The 23,305-nt window shown below is 42.0% G+C and overlaps 1 protein-coding gene across 1 annotated transcript; it reads left to right on the forward strand.

Moving 5' to 3' along the window:
- The first annotated feature begins 872 nt into the window (after positions 1–872).
- On the forward strand, positions 873–23,191 carry FAH (fumarylacetoacetate hydrolase). Its single transcript, XM_058156594.1, has 14 exons — positions 873–1,022; positions 5,584–5,694; positions 7,714–7,835; positions 9,177–9,226; positions 11,130–11,220; positions 13,221–13,315; positions 13,416–13,468; positions 14,682–14,781; positions 15,778–15,908; positions 17,446–17,521; positions 19,021–19,067; positions 19,176–19,277; positions 20,303–20,420; positions 23,035–23,191. Exons 1-14 carry the CDS (start codon positions 942–944, stop codon positions 23,109–23,111), a joined length of 1,254 nt encoding a protein of 417 aa, XP_058012577.1. The 5' UTR covers positions 873–941; the 3' UTR covers positions 23,112–23,191.
- Positions 23,192–23,305: the final 114 nt, after the last annotated feature.

Consider the following 23,305-nt stretch of genomic DNA (forward strand, 5'->3'; position numbering starts at 1 on the left):
CATTACACTACCAAGCACTGGCTCTGAAGATCAACCACCTGAAGGTCAACCACCACACCTGCATTAGATAAAGAAGAGATACTGACAAGGATGGAGGATGACATGGAGCCTTGAGGAACACTCCCGCCCCTAGCCCAACCACCAGGAAACACAATAGTTGCACCCCACTTTCTGGAAACGAGTATCCAAGTAGGAGAAGAACCTTTAAGGACAAACTTCCTAACAGTGAGGAGAATTAACCAGTGGAACAGCTTGTCTTCAGAAATCGTGGCTGCTTCATCACTGGAGGTTTTTAAGAAAAGACTGGACAGCCATTTGTCTGAAATGGTATAGGGTTTCCTGCTTGAGCAGAGGGCTGGACTAGAAGACCTCCAAGGTCCCTTCCAGCTCCTATTCTGTTCTATTTTATTCTACATTCTATTCCTACTCCTACTTCCATTCCATTCTTAGTAGAATATGTTGTTATTGTTAGTTGCGAAGTTGTGTCCGACCCATCGGCCTGTGGCATTACAAAAAGTAAAATCCTACAACAAAGTTTCTTGATGGTTTGAAAGGTGGGGAGGGGAGGGTTTATTATTAAATTCCTATGTTGCCGTTCTCACTAATCCAGCAGCTCTGGCCTGGATGCATCTCTCAGCCATCACAAATCCTCATTCTTTGATTTCGCTAGACTGAATCTGCTGGGGAAAGATTTAGGAAGAATTTGAATGAAGGAGGGAGGAGTGCAGCTGGGGCTCCTGTTACGTCATGTGGAAATCTGGTACTGTTTAACTTCCTGGGTTTTGTAGACTGCAAATTCTGGGAGGGCGGGATAGAAGAAACAAAACTGATTGGCTGTTTCGTATTAAAAAAAAGGAGGGGCCCTCCAGGGATTTAGCAACCCAAGCAACATTTGGAAATCTCTCTTTCTTTCTCCGTTGTGCCTGCAAGATCAAAGCAGCATGTCTTTTATTAAAGTGGACGAGAATTCCCATTTCCCCATTCAAAACCTGCCTTACGGAATCTTTTCCACGCAAGACGAGGTAAGCAAACAAATTACTTTTTTTTTTTTTTACTTTGAGTGCATCTCTCTTGTTTTCCTTCTGCGTCTATTGATCCTGATGGGTCCTAAGAGTCCAATTCGGATACTTTGCCTTGGGAAATTGCAACACCGCTAAGTCTAACGATCAACCCTGCCGTTGGTTTTTAACAGAACATGCTTGTGAAAATAATCTTTAAAAATCCACCAGACGGATACTAATTTCCATAACTTTATTTGGGGTGTGGTAAAGGTAAAGGTAAATGTTCCCCTCGCACATATGTGCTAGTCGTTCCTGACTCTAGGGGGCGGTGCTCATCTCAGTTTCAAAGCCGAAGAGGCAGCACTGTCCGAAGACATCTCCGGGGTCATGTGGCCAGCATGACTCAACACCAAAGACGCACGGAACACTGTTACCTTCCCACCAAAGGTGGTCCCTATTTTTCTAGTTGCATTTTTTACGTGCTTTCGAACTGCTAGGTTGGCAGAAGCTAGGGGAAATAATGGGAGCTCACCCCATTAAGCGACACTAGGGATTCGAACCGCTGAACTGCCGATCTTTTGATTGACAAGCTCAGCCATGGTGTGTGGTAGTCGTGGCGAAATGATAATTGGAATAGTCCCAAAGATGTTAATTGGTTCAGAATGTCAAGTCTAGACCTAGAACTAAGGAAAAATTTTCTGACAGAGTAGAATAGAATTCTTTATTGGCCAAGTGTGATTGGACACACAAGGAATTTGTCTTGGTAGAAAATATGCATTCATCAAGAATCCTAAGATACAACATTAATGATAGTCATAGGGTACAATAAGCAATCAAATCATACTAGGAAACAGTCGATATAAATTTTAAGGATACCAGCAACAAGGTTAGAGTCATACAGTCATAATTGGGAGGAGATGGGTGATAGGAACAATGAGAAGATTAATAGTAATGCAGTGTTGAGGGAATTATTTGTTTAGCAGAGTGATGGTGTTTGGGGAAAAACTTTGGAGTTTTTGTGTTGAATTTACCAACAAAGAAATAAAGGGAGACTAATATGGACCTATTTCAAGTTATTTAGCTCTCGTCAGCTAGCCATACCCTTCTGGGATTCAAACCCGGGCTACCTATGGAAGCAGTATGTTCCATCCCATATTTGGGTAGACCAGGTTGCCTTGATAGACAGATCTCACCAGAAAAAACATTCCATCACTGGAGGTTTTCAAAAAGAGACGGGACAACTGGCTGGGATGGTATAAGGTTCCTGCCTTGAGCAGGGGGTTGGACTAGAAGGCCTCTGGGGGTCTCTTCCAGCCCTTTGATTCTATGACTCTAGAGTCATAGAGAGTGTTTCATAAGCTGTGCAGCTTCTGCTTCTGTCTCTCCTTGCAGTCACCCCACTTCCCCTGCATTCAAAGTGTCCATGGATAGTTTCCAGCCGTGATTTTTTTGCGAAGAGTTGACCTCTTTTCCACCTTCTCATAACTGGTTTCTAAGCTTGGCGAATTTGCTTATAAAATACAGCTAGTCCCCGACTTACAATGGCTTGCTTAGTGACCATTCAAAGTTACAACGGCACTGAAAAAAGTTTGTAAGTAGGGCCCTAGAAGACTCACCGCCATTAGGACACGTTCGGCCCACCGATCTTCTGAGTGGGGTCCCAGCAGAGCTGGGCTGCTGGGGGCTTGCAGGGGTTCAGGAGAACCTCTAAGCTAAGATTCTGTGCAGTTCATAGAACCCCCAAATCCCACTCCTGGATGGACCCGCCCGCCCCGCCCTGCCCATTCCAGGAGTCCCCACGTGGCCTGTTGTGGATGCAGGTAAGTGCAGAGCATGTGCGGAGGCTCGGGGAAGGTGAAAAACGGGCTTACCGAAAGTTCGGGAAGGCAGAAACAGGCCTGCTTCCAGCCTCCAGAGGGCCTCCAGAGCCTGAGAGGCTGTTTTCACCCTCCCGGAGGCTCAAGGAAAGCCTCCGGAACCTGGGGAGGGCAAAAACACCACCTCCGCCATGGTACAGGAGGCCTACTGGCCACGCCCACCATGACCACGCCCACCCAGCAACCGAGCCGAGAACCCCTTGCTAAAATTGTTGAAGCCCAGCTCTGGGTCCCAGTTATGACAACAGAAGAAGCACGTCCATGGTACCCTACTGGCAGGTACAACCTTGGAAAACATGGATCATGTGTTAAAAGCACATCTCACTTCTAATCTCTGGAGGGATATGGGTAGACCTCAAGTTACAACAGTTCATATTGTGACCGTTGGAAGTTACAATAGCACTGAAAAAAAGCGACTTATGACCATTTTTCACACTTAGGACCGTGGCAGCATCCCCAGGCTCACGTGATTTATATTCGGATGCTTGGCAACTGGGTCATATTTATAACGGTTGCAGCAGGGGTGAAATCTACTTACCTTCCTTCTTTACCAGTTCGAAAATACGTGTGCCATTGTCATGTCCGATTTTTGACCCTCTGCACATGCACAGAAGGCTTTGCTCATGTGCAGAGGGTTAAAAAACAGGAAGTAATGATGTCCAGGGGGTGGGCGGAGCCTCATGCTGCTGCCGCTACCGGTTCGCCAAACCATGCGCCGTCGGTGCTACTGGCTCGTGCAAACTGGACAGAACCGGCAGGATTTCACCACTGGGTTGCAGTGTCCCGGGCTCATGTGATCAAAATTTGTGATTCCTGGCAACCAAAGTCGGATTCACTTAAACAACCGTGTTACTAATTTAACAGATAACTCAAAGCCAATCTTCTGCTCCTTTCAGGAGAACCCCAATAGGCAGATGATTTGTGTCAGTATTAAACCTATGATTCCTCTTTGATGATAATAACCTCCGGACCTCCGGACCTTTCGCCGCGAGCTGAAGACATATCTATTCTTTCAAGCAGGACTGGCTTAAATAGGGTTTTAAATATGGATTTTATTGGGGTTTATTTTTTATATTTTGTATGGTATTTTAAATTTAGGCTACTTTGAATAAGTTTTTTAAAATGTGTTTTATTGTAATATATTGTATTATTTTATTTTATTTATTTATTTATTTATTTATTTGATTTTTATACCGCCCTTCTCCCGAAGGACTCAGGGCGGTGTACAGGCAAAATAAAACCAGCAATACAATATACAGGTTAAAATACAATTTAAAAAACTTATTTAAATTAGCCTGGAGATTAAAATTTGCCATACTAAAAAACCCCGTTTAAAAATTAATAAATTTAACATTAAAATTCCAATTTAAGCCAGCCCTGTTCACCGCCCTGAGCCTGTTCACCGCCCTGAGTCCTTCGGGAGAAGGGCGGTATACAAATTAAATTATTATTATTATTATTATTATTATTATTATTATTATTATTATTATTATTATTATTATTATTATTATTATTATTATTAATAATAATAATAATAATAATAATAATAATAATAATAACAACTGGCCATCCATAAAGTCTTAAAGTGAGGGGCTAACATGGGAAAATTTTAGCTTCTTGGAGAGCCACCAAAATCAGTAGCACCAGAGTCGTTGAATTCTACACCACAAGTTATGCATTAACTTTCCTGTTTGCTGAAGTTAACAGAGGGACAAGCATTCAAGGGATGAGATTTTAATGCTCTCCATTCTCTCTGTGTGTATTTATTTTTGATGGGAGTCGTCTGCAGAGAAACAGAATGAGTTTTTCGATTTTTCAAGTTTTTTATTTTTTACAAACGTGTGGCTCCTAAGTGTCATACATTTTGATATAAATAAAATAGTATTACTCATATCTGTTACATTTAACAAGCTTATATAATTCTAGTAATAATATACATATTTTTATTAAATTATAATCTTTCATTATTTAGTTATTCAATATTTCAATGTGTCATTTTTATGCCAGTCACCCTATTCTATGTGTCATACCTTTCAATACAAATAGAGTATTATTAATCATATATGTTACATTTAGCAAGCTTATATAATTCTAATAATAATACGAATATTTATGTTAAATTAAAATGTTCCATTATTTGCTTGTATAATCCTTCATTATTTAGTTATTCAATATTTCAAATATGTTTTTTTATGTCAAACGCCATATTCTGCATGTCATACATTTTAACACAAATAAAATATTTTAATCATATTTGTTACATTTAGCAAACATACACTTATTCATACTGAATTATAATCTTTCATTGTTTAATCAATAGTTCAGTATATTATTTTATGCCAGTCATCATATTATTTATGTATACTTAGTAATACCGTCATTCAAATTTTAATTTCCCCTCTTATTATTATTTCTCCTTATGATATAAGAATGTGTATTCTATTAATTCCCCTCTCTTAGTTTCCATCCCTATTCTAACTTTGATTATGCCACTACTGTATTTAAATATATTCCCTTTCTAACCATCATCTCTTACCCGCTTTAAAGCTTTAATTGTTCATTAAACAGAAGAGTTTTTCAATGCCCCCCTCTCTCCTTCTCCCCCAATTCACTTTTGGGAGCTATGGATAATCAAGATTACTTTGGTAGGCCGGAATAGCAGCTGAGAAACTTCTGCTTCTCATGTGTATTTCGCTCTCTTGCAGCCCAGACACAGGATTGGAGTAGCCATTGGTGATCAGGTGCTGGACCTCAATGTTGTTAAACATCTGTTTGATGGACCTGTCCTTTCAAAGCAACAACATGTCTTTGAGCAGGTATTGGGTTTTTTTTTAGCAGAACCATCTTACAGAAAGTCATCTTCAGTCAAATTAAACTACTGGTGGGCTTCTTAGATTTTTAAGGGCTTGCCACCATATTGCTTCTTTTGAAAACCATAGTAGATGAAACACAGTCCTTTGGGAGATAGGGCGGTATATAAATATGAATAATAAATAAATAAATAAATAAATAAATTTACTAAACTAGTTAGATTTTGGTATCAGGGTTAATTTTGAAGATCAACGGAATACCTGCAGGGCAGTGGTGAAATCCAATTTGTTTTACTACTGGTTCTGTGGACGTGGCTTGGTGGGTGTGGCTTGGTGGGCGTGGCAGGGGAAGGATACTGCAAAATCTCCATTCCCACCCCACTCTGGGACCAGCCAGAGGTGGTATTTGCCAGTTCTCCAAACTACTCAAAATTTCCGCTACCGGTTCTCCAGAACCTGTCAGAACCTGCTGGATTTCACCCCTGCTGCAGGGGTTGTGGGCTGTTCATCTCTTTGAGGTTTTAACAAAGAGGCTGGGGACCTCTTAAGGATGGATTTTTTTTAATTTGAATTTATATCCTGCCCTTCTCTGAAGACTCAGGGCGGCTTACACTGTGTTAAGCAATAGTCTTCATCCATTTGTATATTATATACAAAGTCAACTTTTATTGCCCCCAACAATCTGGGTCCTCATTTTACCTACCTTATAAAGGATGGAAGGCTGAGTCAACCTTGGGCCTGGTGGGACTTGAACTTGCAGTAATTGCAAGCAGACTTAGACTGCTGAGCCACCAGAGGTCCTTTGATTGATTGATGGGTCTTCCTGCATACTGCAGACACTTAGACTAGATGCTTGCCATTCCTTTTAATTCTATAATCCTTGGATTCCGTGAGTGAGTTCAAAGTTTATCCCAGGCCTTCTGGTCAAGGTGTTGTCCAGGAATCTGGAAGTTAATGTTCATAATCTGGAGGATGATTGCATTGGAGAAAGTTAAGTAAAATGTTAGTAGGCAGTGGTGCACTTCTAAATAGAGTTTGGACTTAAGTGACACCCTTAAAAAAATACAGTGCTTATGAATTAAGTCAGTGAAATGGCTGGTTGGCCCTTCTATGTCAAGGTCCCTCATCTTCATTCGCCTTGAAGGCACTGCTCTCAAGACTTAACCTCACCACCAGGTCCATGTTTGACTCCAAGGAAGACAGAGGCAACAGCGATCATGATAATTTTAGGTTTTTCTCAACAAACTGGAATGGAAGGCTGTATTCTAAGAAACAACAAGCTTCAACCCATGGGTTCATTGTAGTAAAGCTAATGAAGACTTTACAAAAGAATTCCAGCGGCTGCTCTTTACAGTGAAAAACCAAACGTTAAATTGTGGTATCCTTTTTCTCCTGCCCATGGATGTGAAGAGCTCTGAGTCACTCTTTTGAGTGGGGGAAATAGTTTTTATCTATCTTTTGTTCTTGAGAAATTCATTGTGTGTCCAATCATACTTGGCGAATAAAGAATTCTATTCTATTCTATTCTATTCTATTCTATTCTATTTTTTCTATTCTGTTCTGTTCCGTTCGGTTTCATTCCATATTTTCTATTCTATTCTATTCTATTCTATTCTATTCTATTCTATTCTATTCTACTCTACTCTACTCTACTCTACTCTACTCTATTCTATATTTTCTATTCTGTTCTGTTCCGTTCCATTCCATTCCATTCCATTCCATTCCATTCCATTCTATTCTATTCTATTGACTGTCAGGTTCTTGAGCATGACTTGAGAGAACTGACTGAGATGAAGACCCAGGGCCCACTGAATTTGTGCCTTCCCCAAACAGTCCTTAACCTACATTCTGCATGGATGGCTAGCAAGGTGGCCCACCATGGTTTTCCATTAACGTTGGGGTGGAAAAATGGCTTCCAGATTGCACATCATGGAATTGGGATCTCTTAATGGTTTGTTGTCCATCTCCTACTGTATATCAGAGCCCTGGAAAGACATGATTTTTCTCCTTTTACCTTCATTTCAGTCGACTCTCAATGCTTTCATGGCATTGGGCTGGGAAGCTTGGACCGAGGCCAGATCACAGCTGCAAAAGATTCTCTCTGACAAAGAGCCAACACTCAGAGATAATTCAGAGTTGTGCAAAAGGTACTTGAACACGGAACTAGAGTGTACATTTGGTGCATGTATGAGTGATGTGCAATTTAGTGGGAGTGCAGTGACAATGGTTTCCAAAATGTCAGAATCGAAAAGTTAGTGTTCTGATCTAGGCATTCCCAAACCACAAAGCAGACTCCTTATCCCAACAAAAATCCCTTTTTATTAAGTTACTGTGAATTTCTCTCATTCACGTTCAGCAAAGTCTTTCAAGGGAGAATTTACAGTCACAGACCTTATCTTGCTTGGAGAGCTGCCAGGCCGATATCTTCAAAACTTGGCAAGGTATCTCAGAGAATCACAAACCAATTAGGTGAACTAATTGTCTCATGCAAACTCTACTCCCCTTTCGCTTCTCTTTTATTCCCTCTGGAAAGGGCCATTCATTGTCCACCTTACTCCCAAGTTGACCCATGTTCTTAGCTGTTCCCTTTGTCTGGCAACAGTGTGCATGCCTATATGACTGTAACTTTGTTGCTGGTATCAGAAGTGGGTTTTAGCAGGTTCTGACCAGTTCTGGAAAACCAGTAGCGGAAATTTTGAGTAGTTCGGAGAACCAGTAGTAAAAATTCTGACTGGCCCCGCCCCCATCTATTCTCTGCCTCCCAATTCCCAGCTGATCAGGGGGAAATGGGGATTTTGCAGTATCCTTCCCTTGGAGTGGGGTGGGAATGGAGATTTTGCAGTATCCTTCCCCTGCCACGCCCACCAATCCATGCCCACCAATCCATGCCACACCCACCAAGCCACACCCACAGAACCGGTAGTAAAAAAATTTGAAACCCACCAATGGCTGGTATCCTTAAGATTTATATTGATATTGTTTCCTGATTGCTTATTTGTACCCTATGACTATCATTAAGTATTGTACCTTATGATTCTTGATGAACGTATCTTTTCTTTTATGTACACTGAGAGCATATGCACCAAAGACAAATTCCTTGTGTGTCCAATCACACTTGGCCAATAAAGAATTCTATTCTATTCTATTCTATTCTATTCTATTCTATTCTATTCTATTCTATTCTATTCTATTCTATTCTATTCTATTCTATTCTATAAGGGAGTGCGGTTTTCCTTCTAGCAATAGTGTTGTTACTTAGTTGGGTAACATTTGCAAGAAAACAACCAAGCTCCACAATGCGACCCTAGCTACAAATATCCTCTTCTCTTGGTAGAAGTGATTTATCCTTTAAGAGCCAAAGAAACTTTGAGGACATCCAGCCTGTTAGTCTAAATTCTTGCATTACTGGTAGAGAGTGAAGGACATTTCAGAAGAGTTGTTTCTCGAGACTAAAATGTTTGTCCTGCTTCTTTTCCTTTCTTCCCCAGAGCATTTATACCTCAAGCGTCTGCAATAATGCATCTTCCAGCTGAAATTGGTAAGTTCTTAGACTGTAGAGCCTCTCTATAATTTGTAAGGCATGGAGTCTTAGCGGACAACCAGCTAAATATGAGCCAGCAGTTTGCAGTGGCAGCCAAAAAAGCTAATGCAATCCTAAATTGCATTAACAGAGGAATAGAATCAAGATCAAGTGGGGTACTAATACCACTTTATAAAGCCTTAGTAAGACCACACCTAGAGTACTGCATCCAGTTTTGGTCACCACACTATAAAAAAAAGATGTTGAGACTCTAGAAAGTGTGCAGAGAAGAGCAACCAGGATGATGAGGGGACTAGAGGCTAAAACATACGATGAATGGTCGCAAAAACTGGTCATGGCTAGTCTAGTGAAGAGAAGGACCAGGGGAGACATGATAGCTGTCTTCCAATATTTGAGGGGTTGCCACAAAGAGGAGGGAGTCAAGCTATTTCCAAGGCACCCGAAGGCCAGATAAGAAACAATGGATGGAAACCGAACAAGGAGAGATTCAACCTGAAAATAAGGAGAAGGACAGTGAGAACAATCAACCAGTGGAACTGAAGTTGCCTTCAGAAGTTGTGGGAGCCTTCAAGAAGAGACCGGACTGCCATTTGTCAGAAATGGTGTAGGGTCTCCTGCTTGGGCGGGGTGGGTGGGTGGAGTAGATGACCTACAAGGTCGCTTCCAACTCTGTTAACCTGTGAAGGAGCAATGTGATCAGATTTTGAAATCTGCCATTCAAACTCCTTTATAAAAGAAAGGGTAAACTACTTTCCTGTGCATAAAAGAAGACTTGAACCTAGACTTATTCTTGTGGGGTTAAACCTTTGGCTTGCAGGAAACCTACCGGAGTGTTATGTGTTGGACCTGCTTCTCAGATCTGACTTGATAAGACCAGATTTGAAGGGGGCAAAAACGGTGGGCCCTTCCTGCATAGCTTTTACAGTCATTAATATCAATCAAACGGAAGAGAATTGGGGTGGGCAGGGAGGGGGACGGAGCGGAGCGGGGTGGGTGGGTGGGGGCTGGACATGGATGCAAATGTAAACACAAATATAAGAAAAAGCAAGAGGTTCCAATGAAGAACACCAGGGGGCAGTAGAATTGTGTTTATCAAAAGTTCCTTTAAAAGCAAACACAGGTCATCCTCAACTTACAACCAAAAATTTTGAGCCAAAAATTTTCTTTTTCAAGTGAGACGTTTGTTCCGGGAGTTTTGCCCCTTTTCTTGCCACCGTTGTTAAGTGAATCGCCGCAGTTGTTAAGCGAATCTGGATTTCCCCCATGGACTTTGCTTGTTAGAAGGTCACCAAAGGGGATCACGTGACCCTGGGACACAGCAACGGTCATAAATATGAACCACTTGCCAAGCGACTGAATTTTGATCCCATGACCATGGGGAGGCCGCAGAGGTTGTCGCTGAAAAACGGCCATCAGTCACAGTTTTCAGCACCGTCGTAACTTTGAACGGTCACTAAACTGTTGCAAGTCAGGGACTACGTGTACATGTCAGTCTTTGGAGAAGAGGGGAATCCAAATTTATTTTAAGACATTGATTGATTAATTGATTAATTAATTGATTGATTGATTAGCCAATACCTGCTTGCTGTCTGTCTGTATCTGGAAGTCCCATAGGATCTTAGCTTTCTTATTTTTCACAACCTTTTGCGGGATCGATTGATCTACCTACCTACCTACCTACCTATCTCTATCATGTATCTATTTATCTATCTGCCAGCCTGAGTGCCTACCTACCTATCTCATGTATCTATTTGTCTGACTGACTGACTGACTGCTGCCTACCTATCTCTACCATCTATCTATCTATCTATCTATCTATCTATCTATCTATCTATCTATCTATCTATCTATCTATCTATCTTCATTCATTCACTCACTCATTCATTCATTCTCCTTCTAGGAGATTACACAGATTTCTACTCTTCTCGGCAACATGCAACAAACGTCGGAATGATGTTTAGAGGAAAGGAGAATGCGCTGATGCCCAACTGGTCAGTAACTGTCTTTCTTTCTCTGAACAGGAAGATACAGGGCACCAAATTTATCGGATTGATTTGGGTGAATATCTGCAGCAATTTATTGTCTGCATTCTAGGTGCTGCATTTGCAAGGGGGGTGACCTTTGGTTGGGGCCAGAACAAAAATTGGAACAGGCTGGATGCAATTATAATTCAGACTTAATTGAATGGAGGCTGAATTAATGTTCTGAAAATGTCGGTTGGGTGGCAGTTTGCTGTCCAATTTGTGGACCACAAAAATAAATCCAGGAATGAATAAATAAAAAAAAATAGGGATCAGATTTTAGGCTTTTGTGATCCGCGAATTGTGCAGCTTGATCTAGATATCTATTGCAGGACCCTAGTTATCTATCAGTAGCTAGTTTGTATGTTACCTCCTTCATGGTTATGGAGTGACTAGCAACAAAATCCTTTAAGAAGCATCCCAGAAAACACTGAAAGCAACAGAGCCTGTAAAATCTTCAGCACTGTTCCATAATTCCATAAAAATACCTTATGCCACCAGACTTGAAATTCTGGGTTTAGAAAATTTAGAACTACGTCGCCTTCAGTATGACCTGAGCATAGCTCATAAAATCATCTGCTACAATGTCCTTCCTGTCAATGACTACTTCAGCTTCAACCACAACAATACACAAGCACACAATAGATACAAACTTAAAGTGAACTGCTCCAATCTCGATTGCAGAAAATATGACTTCAGTAACACAGTTGTTAATGCCTGGAATGCACTACCAGACTCTGTGGTCTTATCCCCAAACCCCCAAAGCTTTAACCTAAGACTGTCTACTGTTGACCTCATCCCATTCCTCAGAGGTCTGTAAGGGGCGTGCATAAGAGCACCAGCGTGCCTACCGTCCCTGTCCTAATGTTCCCTTTAGTTGTATTCATTTTATCTATTCAATTCATGCTTATATATATTATTTAATATGTATTTGACAAAATAGATAGATAGATAGATAGATAGATAGATAGATAGATAGATAGATAGACAGACATTGCTCCCAGAAGCACGAAGCTGAAGCCTGAAGATGACGAATGAGACTTCGTCAAAACGTCGCCAAGACACTTCCAATTATACGCGGGAGAAAACCCGAATAACCAAAGACCTACATAGATAGATAGATAGATAGATTGATTTGGATGTTTCCTTTAAACTGCAGTCCCTCCCCATTGAATTTGGAAGGACAACAAAGAGTGGGCCACTATCAGCTAGCCAAGCGATTATTCCACAACAAAGGCAAGAATTAGATTTGTGTACAACCTTTCTTGCCACTTTCTTGTTAAGTGACTCACTGTGGTTGTTTAAGTGAATCAGGATTCCCTGTTGACTTTGCTTGTCAGAAGGTCATAAAAGGGGATCCTATGACCCTGGTATACTGCAACCACCATAAATATGAGTCAATTGCCAAGCATCCAAATTTTGACCACAGGGATGCTACAAGGGTTGTCAGTGTGAAAAATGGTCCTAAGTCACTTTCTTTCAGGGCCGTTGTAAATTTGGATGGTCACTAAATGAACTGTTGTAACTTGTAAAGGTAAAGGTAAAGGTTCCCCTCGCACATACGTGCTAGTTGTTCCCGACTCTAGGGGGCGGTGCTCATCTCCGTTTCAAAGCCGAAGAGCCAGCGCTGTCCGAAGACGTCTCCGTGGTCATGTGGCCAGCATGGCTAAACGCCAAAGGCGCACGGAACGCTGTTACCTTCCCACCAAAGGTGGTCCCTGTTTTTCTACTTGCATTTTTGTACCTGCTTTCGAGCTGCTAGGTTGGCAGAATCTGGGACAAGTAATGGAAGCTCACCCCATTATGCGGCACTAGGGATTCGAATCGCTGAACTGCCGACCTTTCGATCGACATGCTCAGCGTCTTACCCACTAAGCCACCGCATCCTTGTTGTAACTTGAGGACTACCTCTATTCCTCCAAAGATTAGAAGTGAGATGTGCTTTTAACATATCATCCATGTTTTCCAAGGTTGCACCTACCAGTTGGGTACCATGGACGTGCTTCTTCTGTTGTCATATCTGGGACCCCAATCAGAAGACCGGTGGGCCAAATCTGTCCTGACAGTGAGTCTTTTAGGTTTCTACTTGCAAATTTCGGTACTTAATTGTTCTTGTTTTAATGGGGGGAAAAAACCCACATTTATGAATTCTGTTTAAATCGCAGGTAAAAGTCCACTTGTTTCTGCTTCCAAACGTTTGGACATTGAATTAGAAATGGTGAGGTTGTATTTTCTTACAGGTTCTTCGTTCTTCTTTTGCTGCCACTCTCTACATCCCCTTTTGCATTTAAAAAAAGAAAAAAGAAATACAGTTCTTGTGTACCTTTCAGTTAATACATGCACAGACAGATATAGACACAAACACACATATGGCTACAACTTGATCTAAATTAAATCAAAGCAGTAAGAGCATTTTGTAAACATGGCAATTTAAAGCAGCAGGAGGACAAAAGACCCAGGAGCAAAATAAAATTATAAAGTCATTTCTGGATCCTCCTTTGTATAATTTGCAATGGAGTGGAGAGGTGTAGGGAGCAGAAAAAGGGATTCCAGAAATGCCAAGATCTGGATAATTGATTTAAGGCCATTTCTAGAGCTGACTAGGCAGAGATTACAGAAAAGGATCATAATACAGATAATATTGCTTCATTATTCCATTCTTGTCTGTTGAGGTTTCTGATCAAGAATTCTCAAGAGCCTGTAGAGATTCTCAGTCATCCAAGTCATGGTTGTCCCAAAGGTGTGTTTTCAGGAGGCAACTGGACTTTCTTGCTTTTTCTTTGAAGACCTTTTGCTCCTCATCCAAGAAGCTTCTTCACCTCTGACTGGGTGGTGAGGGAATGGAAGGATTTATATTCCTTGAAGACAGCTTGTCATTTGCATCCTTTTAGAGGGTCATTGAAGCACTTGGAGGTTTATCTGTGTTCTCAGGGTCACCTGAGTAGTGCAAATGGTTCCTGTAGTCTGCAGTTTTTCCTCTGGAAATCCTGAGGACCCAGATAAACCTCCAAGTGCTTCAAGGGCCCTCTAAAACAAGGGTCTCCAAACTTGGCAATTTTAAGACTTGTGGACTTCAACTCACAGAGTTCTGGCTGAGGAACTCTGGGAGTTAAAGTCCACAAGTCTTAAAGTTGCCAAGGTTGAAGACCGCTGCTCTAAAAAGATGCAAATGACCAGCGGTCTGCAAGGAATATAAATCCTTCCATTCCCCACTATCCTGTCAGAGTTGAAGAAACTTCTTGGATGAAAAACAAAACGTTTTCAAGAAAGCAAGAAAGTCCAGTTGCCTCCTGAAAAAAAGCACCTTTGGGACAATTCTCAGGAGCCCTTCTGTTTTATCTCCAACGTATTTATCTTATACGTTGTCTGAACGTAGGCTTTTGATATGCTTGTCTGATATACCTGACAAAGTTTCCTTCTACCTTTTCCAGGCATTTTTCGTCGGACCTGGAAACACGCTTGGAGTACCCATCCCCATTGGTGAAGCTCACAAGCACATCTTTGGAATGGTGCTCATGAACGACTGGAGCGGTAAGGCACTATTAATCTTTCTTCCTTTGATGGTAGACCATAGGCCAACGTAAGGCAGAACTCACAAGATTTGCTCCAGGTTTGACTGAGAACCATCCAGATTTGGCTGGAAGGTGTGCGGCTCCATCAGTGTTTCAATAAACAGAAGCACAAAGTGAAGCGAAAGATCCAACTTTTATAACTGACAGGTGGACGTAGAAGTTCTTTTGACATCTTCTCTTTAAAAAAAATACACAGTATTTTATTTTAAAAAAAATCTTCTGGAACAGAGAATGTGGTAGGTACCAGGGAAGGTATCTAGGGGTCCCATTGCTTATATCTGTGTGAAGAGTTAATGAATAATTGTCTGGGAAATTCCAGTAACATTTCAAAAGCTTAGGATACTGAGACATTTAGTTTGGGTGTTATGGAACTACTGTGTACAATTGCCGTTGACTGTTCAGTTTAATATTAAGCTATTATTTTGACTGAAGATTTTTAGGTAACACTTGGCTTTTTAAATGATGGTCTACCTAGCAATCATGTAGATAGATAGGGCTTAATGTCTTCTAAAAACTAATAGAATAACGGAAGGGAACTTGGAGGTCTTCTACTCCAAACCCCTGCTCAGGCAGGAGACCTGATATCATATCAGAAAAATGGTTATCCAATTTCTTCTTAAAAACCTCCAGGACTGGAATACCCGCAATTTCTGGTGGCAAGTCGTTCCACTGATTAATTGAATCTATTCAGTCAGAAGCAAGCATTCCCAGATTAAGTGGAACCAATTTCTAGGGATCTAATGCAGAGATCTGGAAATCTTCAAATGTGTGTAACATATTGTGTGCTGCTCTCCGTGTGAATTCGTGTTCATTTTCTTTTTTCTGATGTGATGGATTTATGGAACGCAGAATTCAGTTGCTCACAAACAAATCGAGAGTTTTTAGACACAATTGTCATGTGGAAAAGATCTCATCCTGAAGGTTTCTCTGCTTTTTTTTACTTCTCGTCCTTTAGCTCGTGACCTTCAGAAGTGGGAGTATGTCCCCCTAGGTCCGTTCCTGGGCAAGAGTTTTGGCACCACTATCTCTCCATGGGTTGTCACTATGGAAGCTCTGATGCCCTTTGCGCTGCCAAATCCTATCCAGGTTGGTACAAAGCAGGGGTGGGCTTCAGATCCTTTAGCAACGGGTTCGCTGCCCTGTTGCTGGGTGGGTGTGGCCATGGTGGGTGTGGCCTAGTCAGCTGCCTGCACCACAGCGGGGAGGGGGGGCATTTTTCGCCCTCCCCAGGCTCCGGAGGCTTTCCTTGAGCTTCTAGGAGGGCGAAAACAGCTTCCCCTGGGGTCCAGAGGCCTATCGGAGGCAGGAAACAGGCCCGTTTCTGAACTTCCGGAACCTCCGGTAGGCCCCTTCTCTTGCCCTGCCACACCGCGCGGCCCCTGCACTTACCTGGAATGATGAACGAGTCGTGTGGAGACTCCAGGGAGGGGAGGGGTGGGGTGGCAGGGGCAGGGTGGGGTGGGGTGGGCGTGGCCAGACAGGGGTGGCATTTTGGGGTTCACAGAACCCCAGCCATCCTTGGCTAGAGGATTGCCCAAACCCTGCCGAACCCGCAGGAGCCCACCCCTGATACAAAGTGTAAACACAGGCATACCATTATGAATTTAAAGTAGCCGAGATACCAGACCCTACCACTTTGGGGAGATACCGTCTTCCCAAAATTTCAGTTTAGCTTCATGCAAACACTAATCCAAAATGTGTTCATACATAGACATACTGTATGCAGCATACAATATTCCGTAATCCGCTTCAGATTGAAGCTATTGAGATGTAACTAATGCTTCGGATATGAGTTGCAGAATTTTTTTTTCTTACTCTGCTGTTATTCTTAACGTTGGTTGGAAAGCTAAACAATTCAACGCTTGAAATATCGACGCTCTAAATTATAATTAATACTGACAAACCTTTAACTTGGTGCTCTTGTTTTCAGCACCTTGAGCTTTTTAAACAATGGAATGCTAATTATCTATAATTGCTTTATCGTCAGGCAAAGATTCGGGAGCACCTGTTATGTTCTAGTTAAGCTGATGTATTGCTCGTGTTAAGAATCTAATTAACGGTCAGCACTAAATTGGCACTAGATAAGAGCAACCAAAATTCAAGAGGGCCTGGAGTTGAATTGCTTGTGGGAATGTAAGGATTCCAGGCTGATTCCTCTCTTGACTCCACCGCAGGCTCTAACTGTCTTTCTGCTACATTTATTGAAACATCACTTCACTGAAACAATATCATGTATCAAGATTTACAACAACAGTATAATTAAAGGGAAAAGAGCTCCTTCATTAGCTTCTACTTCTGAGTGTTGCAAGAACCATAAACGATTAGAAGTCTAACTCCCCAGTTTGCTATTAGAGAGAATTATCTTCTTTTAATGACCTCATAATCCCTTGCGGGGTGCAGTCTGGACAAATGAATGGAGCTTACTGGCCGGATACCCTTCCTGTCGCCAATGTGGAGTTTTGTTCATCAGATATATTTTCATTGTGCCCAGAGAGAGAAAAAAAACCTGCCTCTACTTAGGATCGAACTCACAGCCTCCTGATTATGAGGCAAGAGCTCCACCTCTAGGCCACCGTACCACTCTTGATATTAGAGAGAATGATATTTCTTATATTCTTTCAAGGACCCCAAGCCCCTGCCTTACCTTTGTGATGACCAGCCTTATACTTTTGACATAAACCTCTTCGTTGCTATAAAAGGTATGTATGTTGTGGTTCCCAGTCAGTTTACAACCTGAGGAGCTCCAAAGGAGCAAATTCATGAGACCGAGATGAATGACATGTGACTTGAAAACATGTCTTGAACCCATGTACTTTCTTGTTGAGAAGCGGGGAGTGGGAAACCTGTCCTCAATCCAAGCAGTTGATTTGACCTCGGAGATCAGGATTCTTGCTTGGAGCTACCTCCGCCCTGTTACTACCTAGATATATGCCAGCCCTTTGATGTAGTTCAGACAAGTAGCACAAACCATCATCACTAACACTACCTTTATTGTAGGGTTACAATAATAGTGGCTCAGTGGCTAAGATGCTGAGCTTGTCGATCGAAAGGTTGGTAGTTCAGTGGTTTGAATCCCTAGTGCCGCGTAACAGGGTGAGCTCCCGTTACTTGTCCCAGCTTCTGCCAACCTAACAGTTCGAAAGCACATAAAAATGCAAGTAGAAAAAAAAGGGACCACCTTTGGTGGGAAGGGAGCAGCGTTCCGTGCGCTTTTGGTATTGAGTCATGCCGGCCACATGACCACGGAGACGTCTTCGGACAGCGCTGATTCTTCGGCTTTGAAACGGAGATGAGGACCACCCCCTAGAGTCGGGAATGACTAGCACATATGTGCGAGGGGAACCTTTACCTTTACCTTACAATAATGGAATATTGCAAGACCAAAAATGTTTCTCCCTTCCTTTCCTTTTACTTCCTAGAGAACTAGGAAGGGTGTTTTCTGAGCTGCTTCCCGTGCCCCTTATCCTTCTGTGGGTTGGGAGTCCTTTTGCATGACGGTTATCTAATCTCCGTGAAGGAGAATATTATATAGCGCAAGGTTGAAATGAGACAAAGGTAAAATCTACTTACCTTCTTTACTGGTTCAGAATTGTACACGCTGTGTAATGTGTTTTTTACCTTCTGCGCATGTGTAAGTTTTGTGCATCACAGAAAGACTTTCTGTGATGCACAAAACTTACGCATGCGCAGAAGGTAAAAAACACATTACTTCCTGGTTAAAACCAGGAAGTAACAACACCGGGGCGGGTGGGTGGAGCTTCGCTCCGCCATCGCTACCGGATCGCTGAACCACAACTATGGGCACTAACGGATCTCCAGATCCGGTCAGAACCGGGACCATTTCACCCCTGAAATGAGGAGTCCTTGGTGATCTCTGAGCTTGGTTGTTTTCTTTCGACGTTTCATTACCCAACTAGGTAGCAACATCAGTACAAGGTGGTTGTCTATGGCTCTTCCTCTTGCCTTCAAAGTTAATCCCCATATACCATTACAATATTTTAGGCATTGCGTGAATTTTACATGGAAGTCATCAGAAAGGGGGTGCCCTGTACTTATGAAAAGAAAATCACCCTGTAGATATAATTAATTTGTGCATATGCAGATTAAAGTTCCCTGCTGCGTGTGTTTGATCATGTTCAAAATGCAGGGTAGACACAGATTTTCTTTACTTTCCTTAATAATATTTGCTTGCTTTTAGGAGATGGTATGAGCAAGCCAGAAAATATTTGCAGGTCAAACTTTAAGGTAAGAGAAAAAGTTATTATAATCTAATGTCTCATGTAACCTATGGAAAACGGATGTAGAATATGTTCCTATATCTTTATGGCTATTGTTCTCTTTCTTGATACACAGCACATGTATTGGACCATGAAACAGCAGCTAACTCACCACACGGTTAACGGTTGCAACCTCAGACCAGGAGATCTTTTGGCCTCTGGAACTATTAGTGGGCCAGTAAGTATGGAACGGATCATACGGTTATCAAAATATTTGCATTAAACTTTTAAACCTGCAGTGAGGAATCTAATAGCCATAGAACTAAAGCCAACCGGGTTTTAAAACTATTTCAAAAAGCATTTCAATAGATCCTTTCTAATCTCCAGATCAGGGCATAGCAGAAATTGGGAATCGCAGCTTTCAGCATTAGAAATCGGGTTGTTTTCTGCTCCATCGAAGTGTGGTAGAGAAAGAGAGAAAGTGCCAGCAGGATTTCATTCCTTGTTATGACTATAGTTATACATCAAGGCCTCAGACAGTGGTATATCAAGGAAAGATGGCACCATGGGACATGTAGCGGTGGTGGGTTGCTCCCAGTTTGGTCCAGTTCTATAGAACCGGTAGTAAAACCAGTAGGAGGCGCTGCCCACCCGCTATGACATCATCATGGGTGCTTTTGCACATGCGGAGAAGTGCCCGGGTGTGAGCAAAATGAGCGTGCGTGCACTCCCGTTGCAAACCAGTAGTAAGTAGAACCCACCCCTGACATGTAGTTCTCCATTTACAGTATTCCAGTTGCAGTATATGCGTAGGAACAGCCATTGCTGTAGATCCTGCTGTATGCTTTTTATCAACATTGGGGTCTTGCTAATTCTATTAGCATTAATTCGCAGTTCTAGCATTGCAAATTAATACTAATTCTGCTTTGAGAAAATAACATAAAGGATGGAAGATAGAAAAACGGGTAGGCTACCAGGAAAAAGTAGCATTTAGATACAGCTTAATTAGAATTCCTCTTGGCAGCTTTTATTCTACCATGATTCTGAGATTTTATATGCTTTCGCTAAAAATAACAACACCAAAAGTCCTCTCAGCTCGCTCATCTTCCAGATAATAAAATATTCAATGATGGTGAAGGATTGACAGCAGTTTCTTTCTTCTAAATCCCAGCGTGGCTTTCATTTCTGCAAAAGAGAAACCAGGGCAATAGTTACAAAGTCCACTGATGCTCAGTTTTCTTGCTCCGATTTCTGCTTTTGAAGGAACCTGAGAATTTTGGATCCATGTTGGAACTATCCTGGAATGGGACCAAAAGTATCGATCTCGGGCATGGTCAATCCCGAACATTTCTGCTGGATGGAGATGAGGTCATTATGACAGGTAAGCAGATGTGAATGTAAGGAGTGCACAGAGCTGTGCATCTCTAGCCTGGCTAGGATTGGAGAAGGCCTGGAAGGGAAGAAACATCTGGATGGGAAGACACAAGTTGATGTGAAAACTTAGGAATTGTTTATTCATTAATATCGGGGGGGGGAGAGGATGTTAATTTATGGGAACTCTGGAGCATGTCCCTGAGATATTTGGGGAACTGAGATTTTAAGAGGGGCCTCAACCTGGATATGGATTGGATATGTTTTCATGTTGCAAGATTGAATCTGGGTCGGTCACGGGGACCAGAAGTTTACTCTGCCAAGCTTTCGGACTCGTCTGGAGCTCAGCTTCAGAGAACTTCTCTCTACTGGAATATGTGCTTTGTATTACTCTGTGAGTTGTATATATGCGGTGCCTTCCTATTGGCTGATTGGTGTGTTGGTGGCTGGCAATTGGCTCTGGTTTCCTTGTGCTGATATAATTGATAAGCTTGTAGTAAATCAGCCCTCTTGTTGACTGACAAGGGGCCCATTTAGCACAACAGAGTTGGAGGTCCACTACTGGAGGTCTTCTAGTCCAGGGGTCTCCAACCTTGGTCCCTTTAAGGCTTGTGGACTTCAACTCCCAGAGTTCCTCAGCCAGCTTTGCTGGCTGAGGGACTCTGGGAGTTGAAGTCCACAAGCCTTAAAGGGACCAAGGTTGGAGACCCCTGTTCTAGTCCACTGCTACATGTCCCATGGTGCCATCTTTCCTTGATACACCACTGTTTTCTAGTCCAACCCCCTGCTTAGGCAGGAAACCCTACACCACTTCAGACAAATGGTTATCCAACATCTTCTTAAAAACTTCCAGTGTTGGAGCATCCACAGCTTCTGGAAGCAAGTTGTTCCACTGATTAATTGTTTTCACTGTCAGAAAATTTCTCCTTAGTTCTAGGTTGCTTCTCTCCTTGTTTAGTTTCCACCCATTGCTTCTCGTCCTGCCCGTAGATGCTTTGGAGAATAGCTTGACTCCCTCTTCTTTGTGGCAACCCCTGAGATATTGGAAGACTGCTATCATGTCACCCCTAGTCCTTCTTTTCATTAAACTAGACATACCCAGTTCCTGCAACCGTTCTTCATATCTTTTAGCCTCCAGTCCCCTAATCATCTCCCAGGCTTCAATCATTATTCATTCCAATATTATTTTTTTATTTGCATTTATATCCCGCCCTTCTCCGAAGACTCAGGGCAGCTTACACTGTGTCAAGCAATAGTCTTCATCCATTTGTATATTACAAACAAAGTCAACTTTTATTGCCCCCAACAAACTGGGTCCTCATTTTACCTACCTTATAAAGGATGGAAGTCTGAGTCAACCTTGGGCCTGGTGGGACTTGAACTTGCAGTAATTGCAAGCAGCTGTGTTAATAACAAACAGACTTAGTCTGCTGAGCCACCAGAGGCTCAATATAGAGAAATTCCCTGAGGATGGGCTCCAGTACGAGTTAGAAAGTTCGGAAAACTAAACCTCTGGTCCCGGTGACCAGTGGTGGATTGCCCCCAGTTTGGACCAGTTCGTAAGAACTAGTAGTAAAACCGGTGGGAGGTTCCGCCCACCGACCCGGATGTCACCAGGAAGTTTCTGCGCATGCGCAGAAGCACAAGCGCACGGGCGAGTGAACCGGTAGTAAAGGTAAGTAGAACCCTCCCCTGCTGGTGACCGATCCAGATTCTTGCAACATTATCCTGTGACACATATATTTGCTTTTATTCGTGTTTTCATGTTGTTTGCTGTCCAGGATCTCATCGGATTTTTTTTTTAAATTTATTTGAATTTATATCCCGCTCTTCTCCGAAGACTCAGGGCGGCTTACAATGTGTTAAGCAATAGTCTTCATCCATTTGCATATTACAAACAAAGTCAACTTTTATTGCCCCCAACAATCTGGGTCCCCATTTTACCTACCTTATAAAGGATGGAAGGCTGAGTCAACCTTGGGCCTGGTGGGACTTGAACTTGCAGTAATTGCAAGCAGCTGTGTTAATAACAGACAGACTTAGTCTGCTGAGCCACCAGAGGCCCATATTGATGGTGGACCCTGTAAATAAATATTTATACATTTTGGCTTCTGGAAATATTGATTCTGGTTGCAGCTTGGGGTGGGCTTGTTCTCTCTCAAAGGCATTGTTGACACGTTGAGTAAAAGGCTGAGCTGGATGGCAGTTTTTCTTGTCTCTCAGATGTATAATATAGTTGAAGGGATTGAGGGAAAACATGTTCAATTTGTTCCACATTCTTACGCTTCTTTGATCTTGTTCTCTGGTGAAACAATCTCAGCATTGCTAAGTAACCTGATTTCAAATAGGTGCTTTATGCTTATTGTTGTGTAGCCAAAGTATAATCTTCTATACTCAAGACAGATCAAAGCAATTCCGGGAAATGCAGAATTTTTACCAATTTTTACTGATCATCTTTCAGATGAAGGAATATCTCCCCTAAACATCGGGTTTGTGGCCACAGAATGGGTTGGCTGAGGTGGGAGGAAAGGAAATGCATGTAAAGAAAAAAATGTATACAAGAAAAGGGCAAATTTTAAAATTGGTTAACGATTACCAAAATGATTCTTTCTTTCTTTTTTCAGGATACTGTCAGGGAAAAGGTCACCGAATTGGTTTTGGTGAATGTTCTGGAAAAATCCTTCCTGCCAGAACGATCTAAGAAGGTGTTGGCAAACCATACAAAATGGAGACGTTTGGAGATATTTCTACGTTTGGTTGACATAAAGAAGTATAATACTATCATGTCAGTTACAATTTTCTCTTCTTTTTCTTTAGTCAATGTTTTTAACAAATACTTTTTTGGCAATCTGATTTCTTGATATTTTCTGGACAAATGTATTTTGGGAATACAAC

The sequence above is a fragment of the Ahaetulla prasina genome, chromosome 13 (genome assembly GCF_028640845.1).
Source record: "Ahaetulla prasina isolate Xishuangbanna chromosome 13, ASM2864084v1, whole genome shotgun sequence".
NCBI classification, from domain to species: Eukaryota; Metazoa; Chordata; class Lepidosauria; order Squamata; family Colubridae; genus Ahaetulla; species Ahaetulla prasina.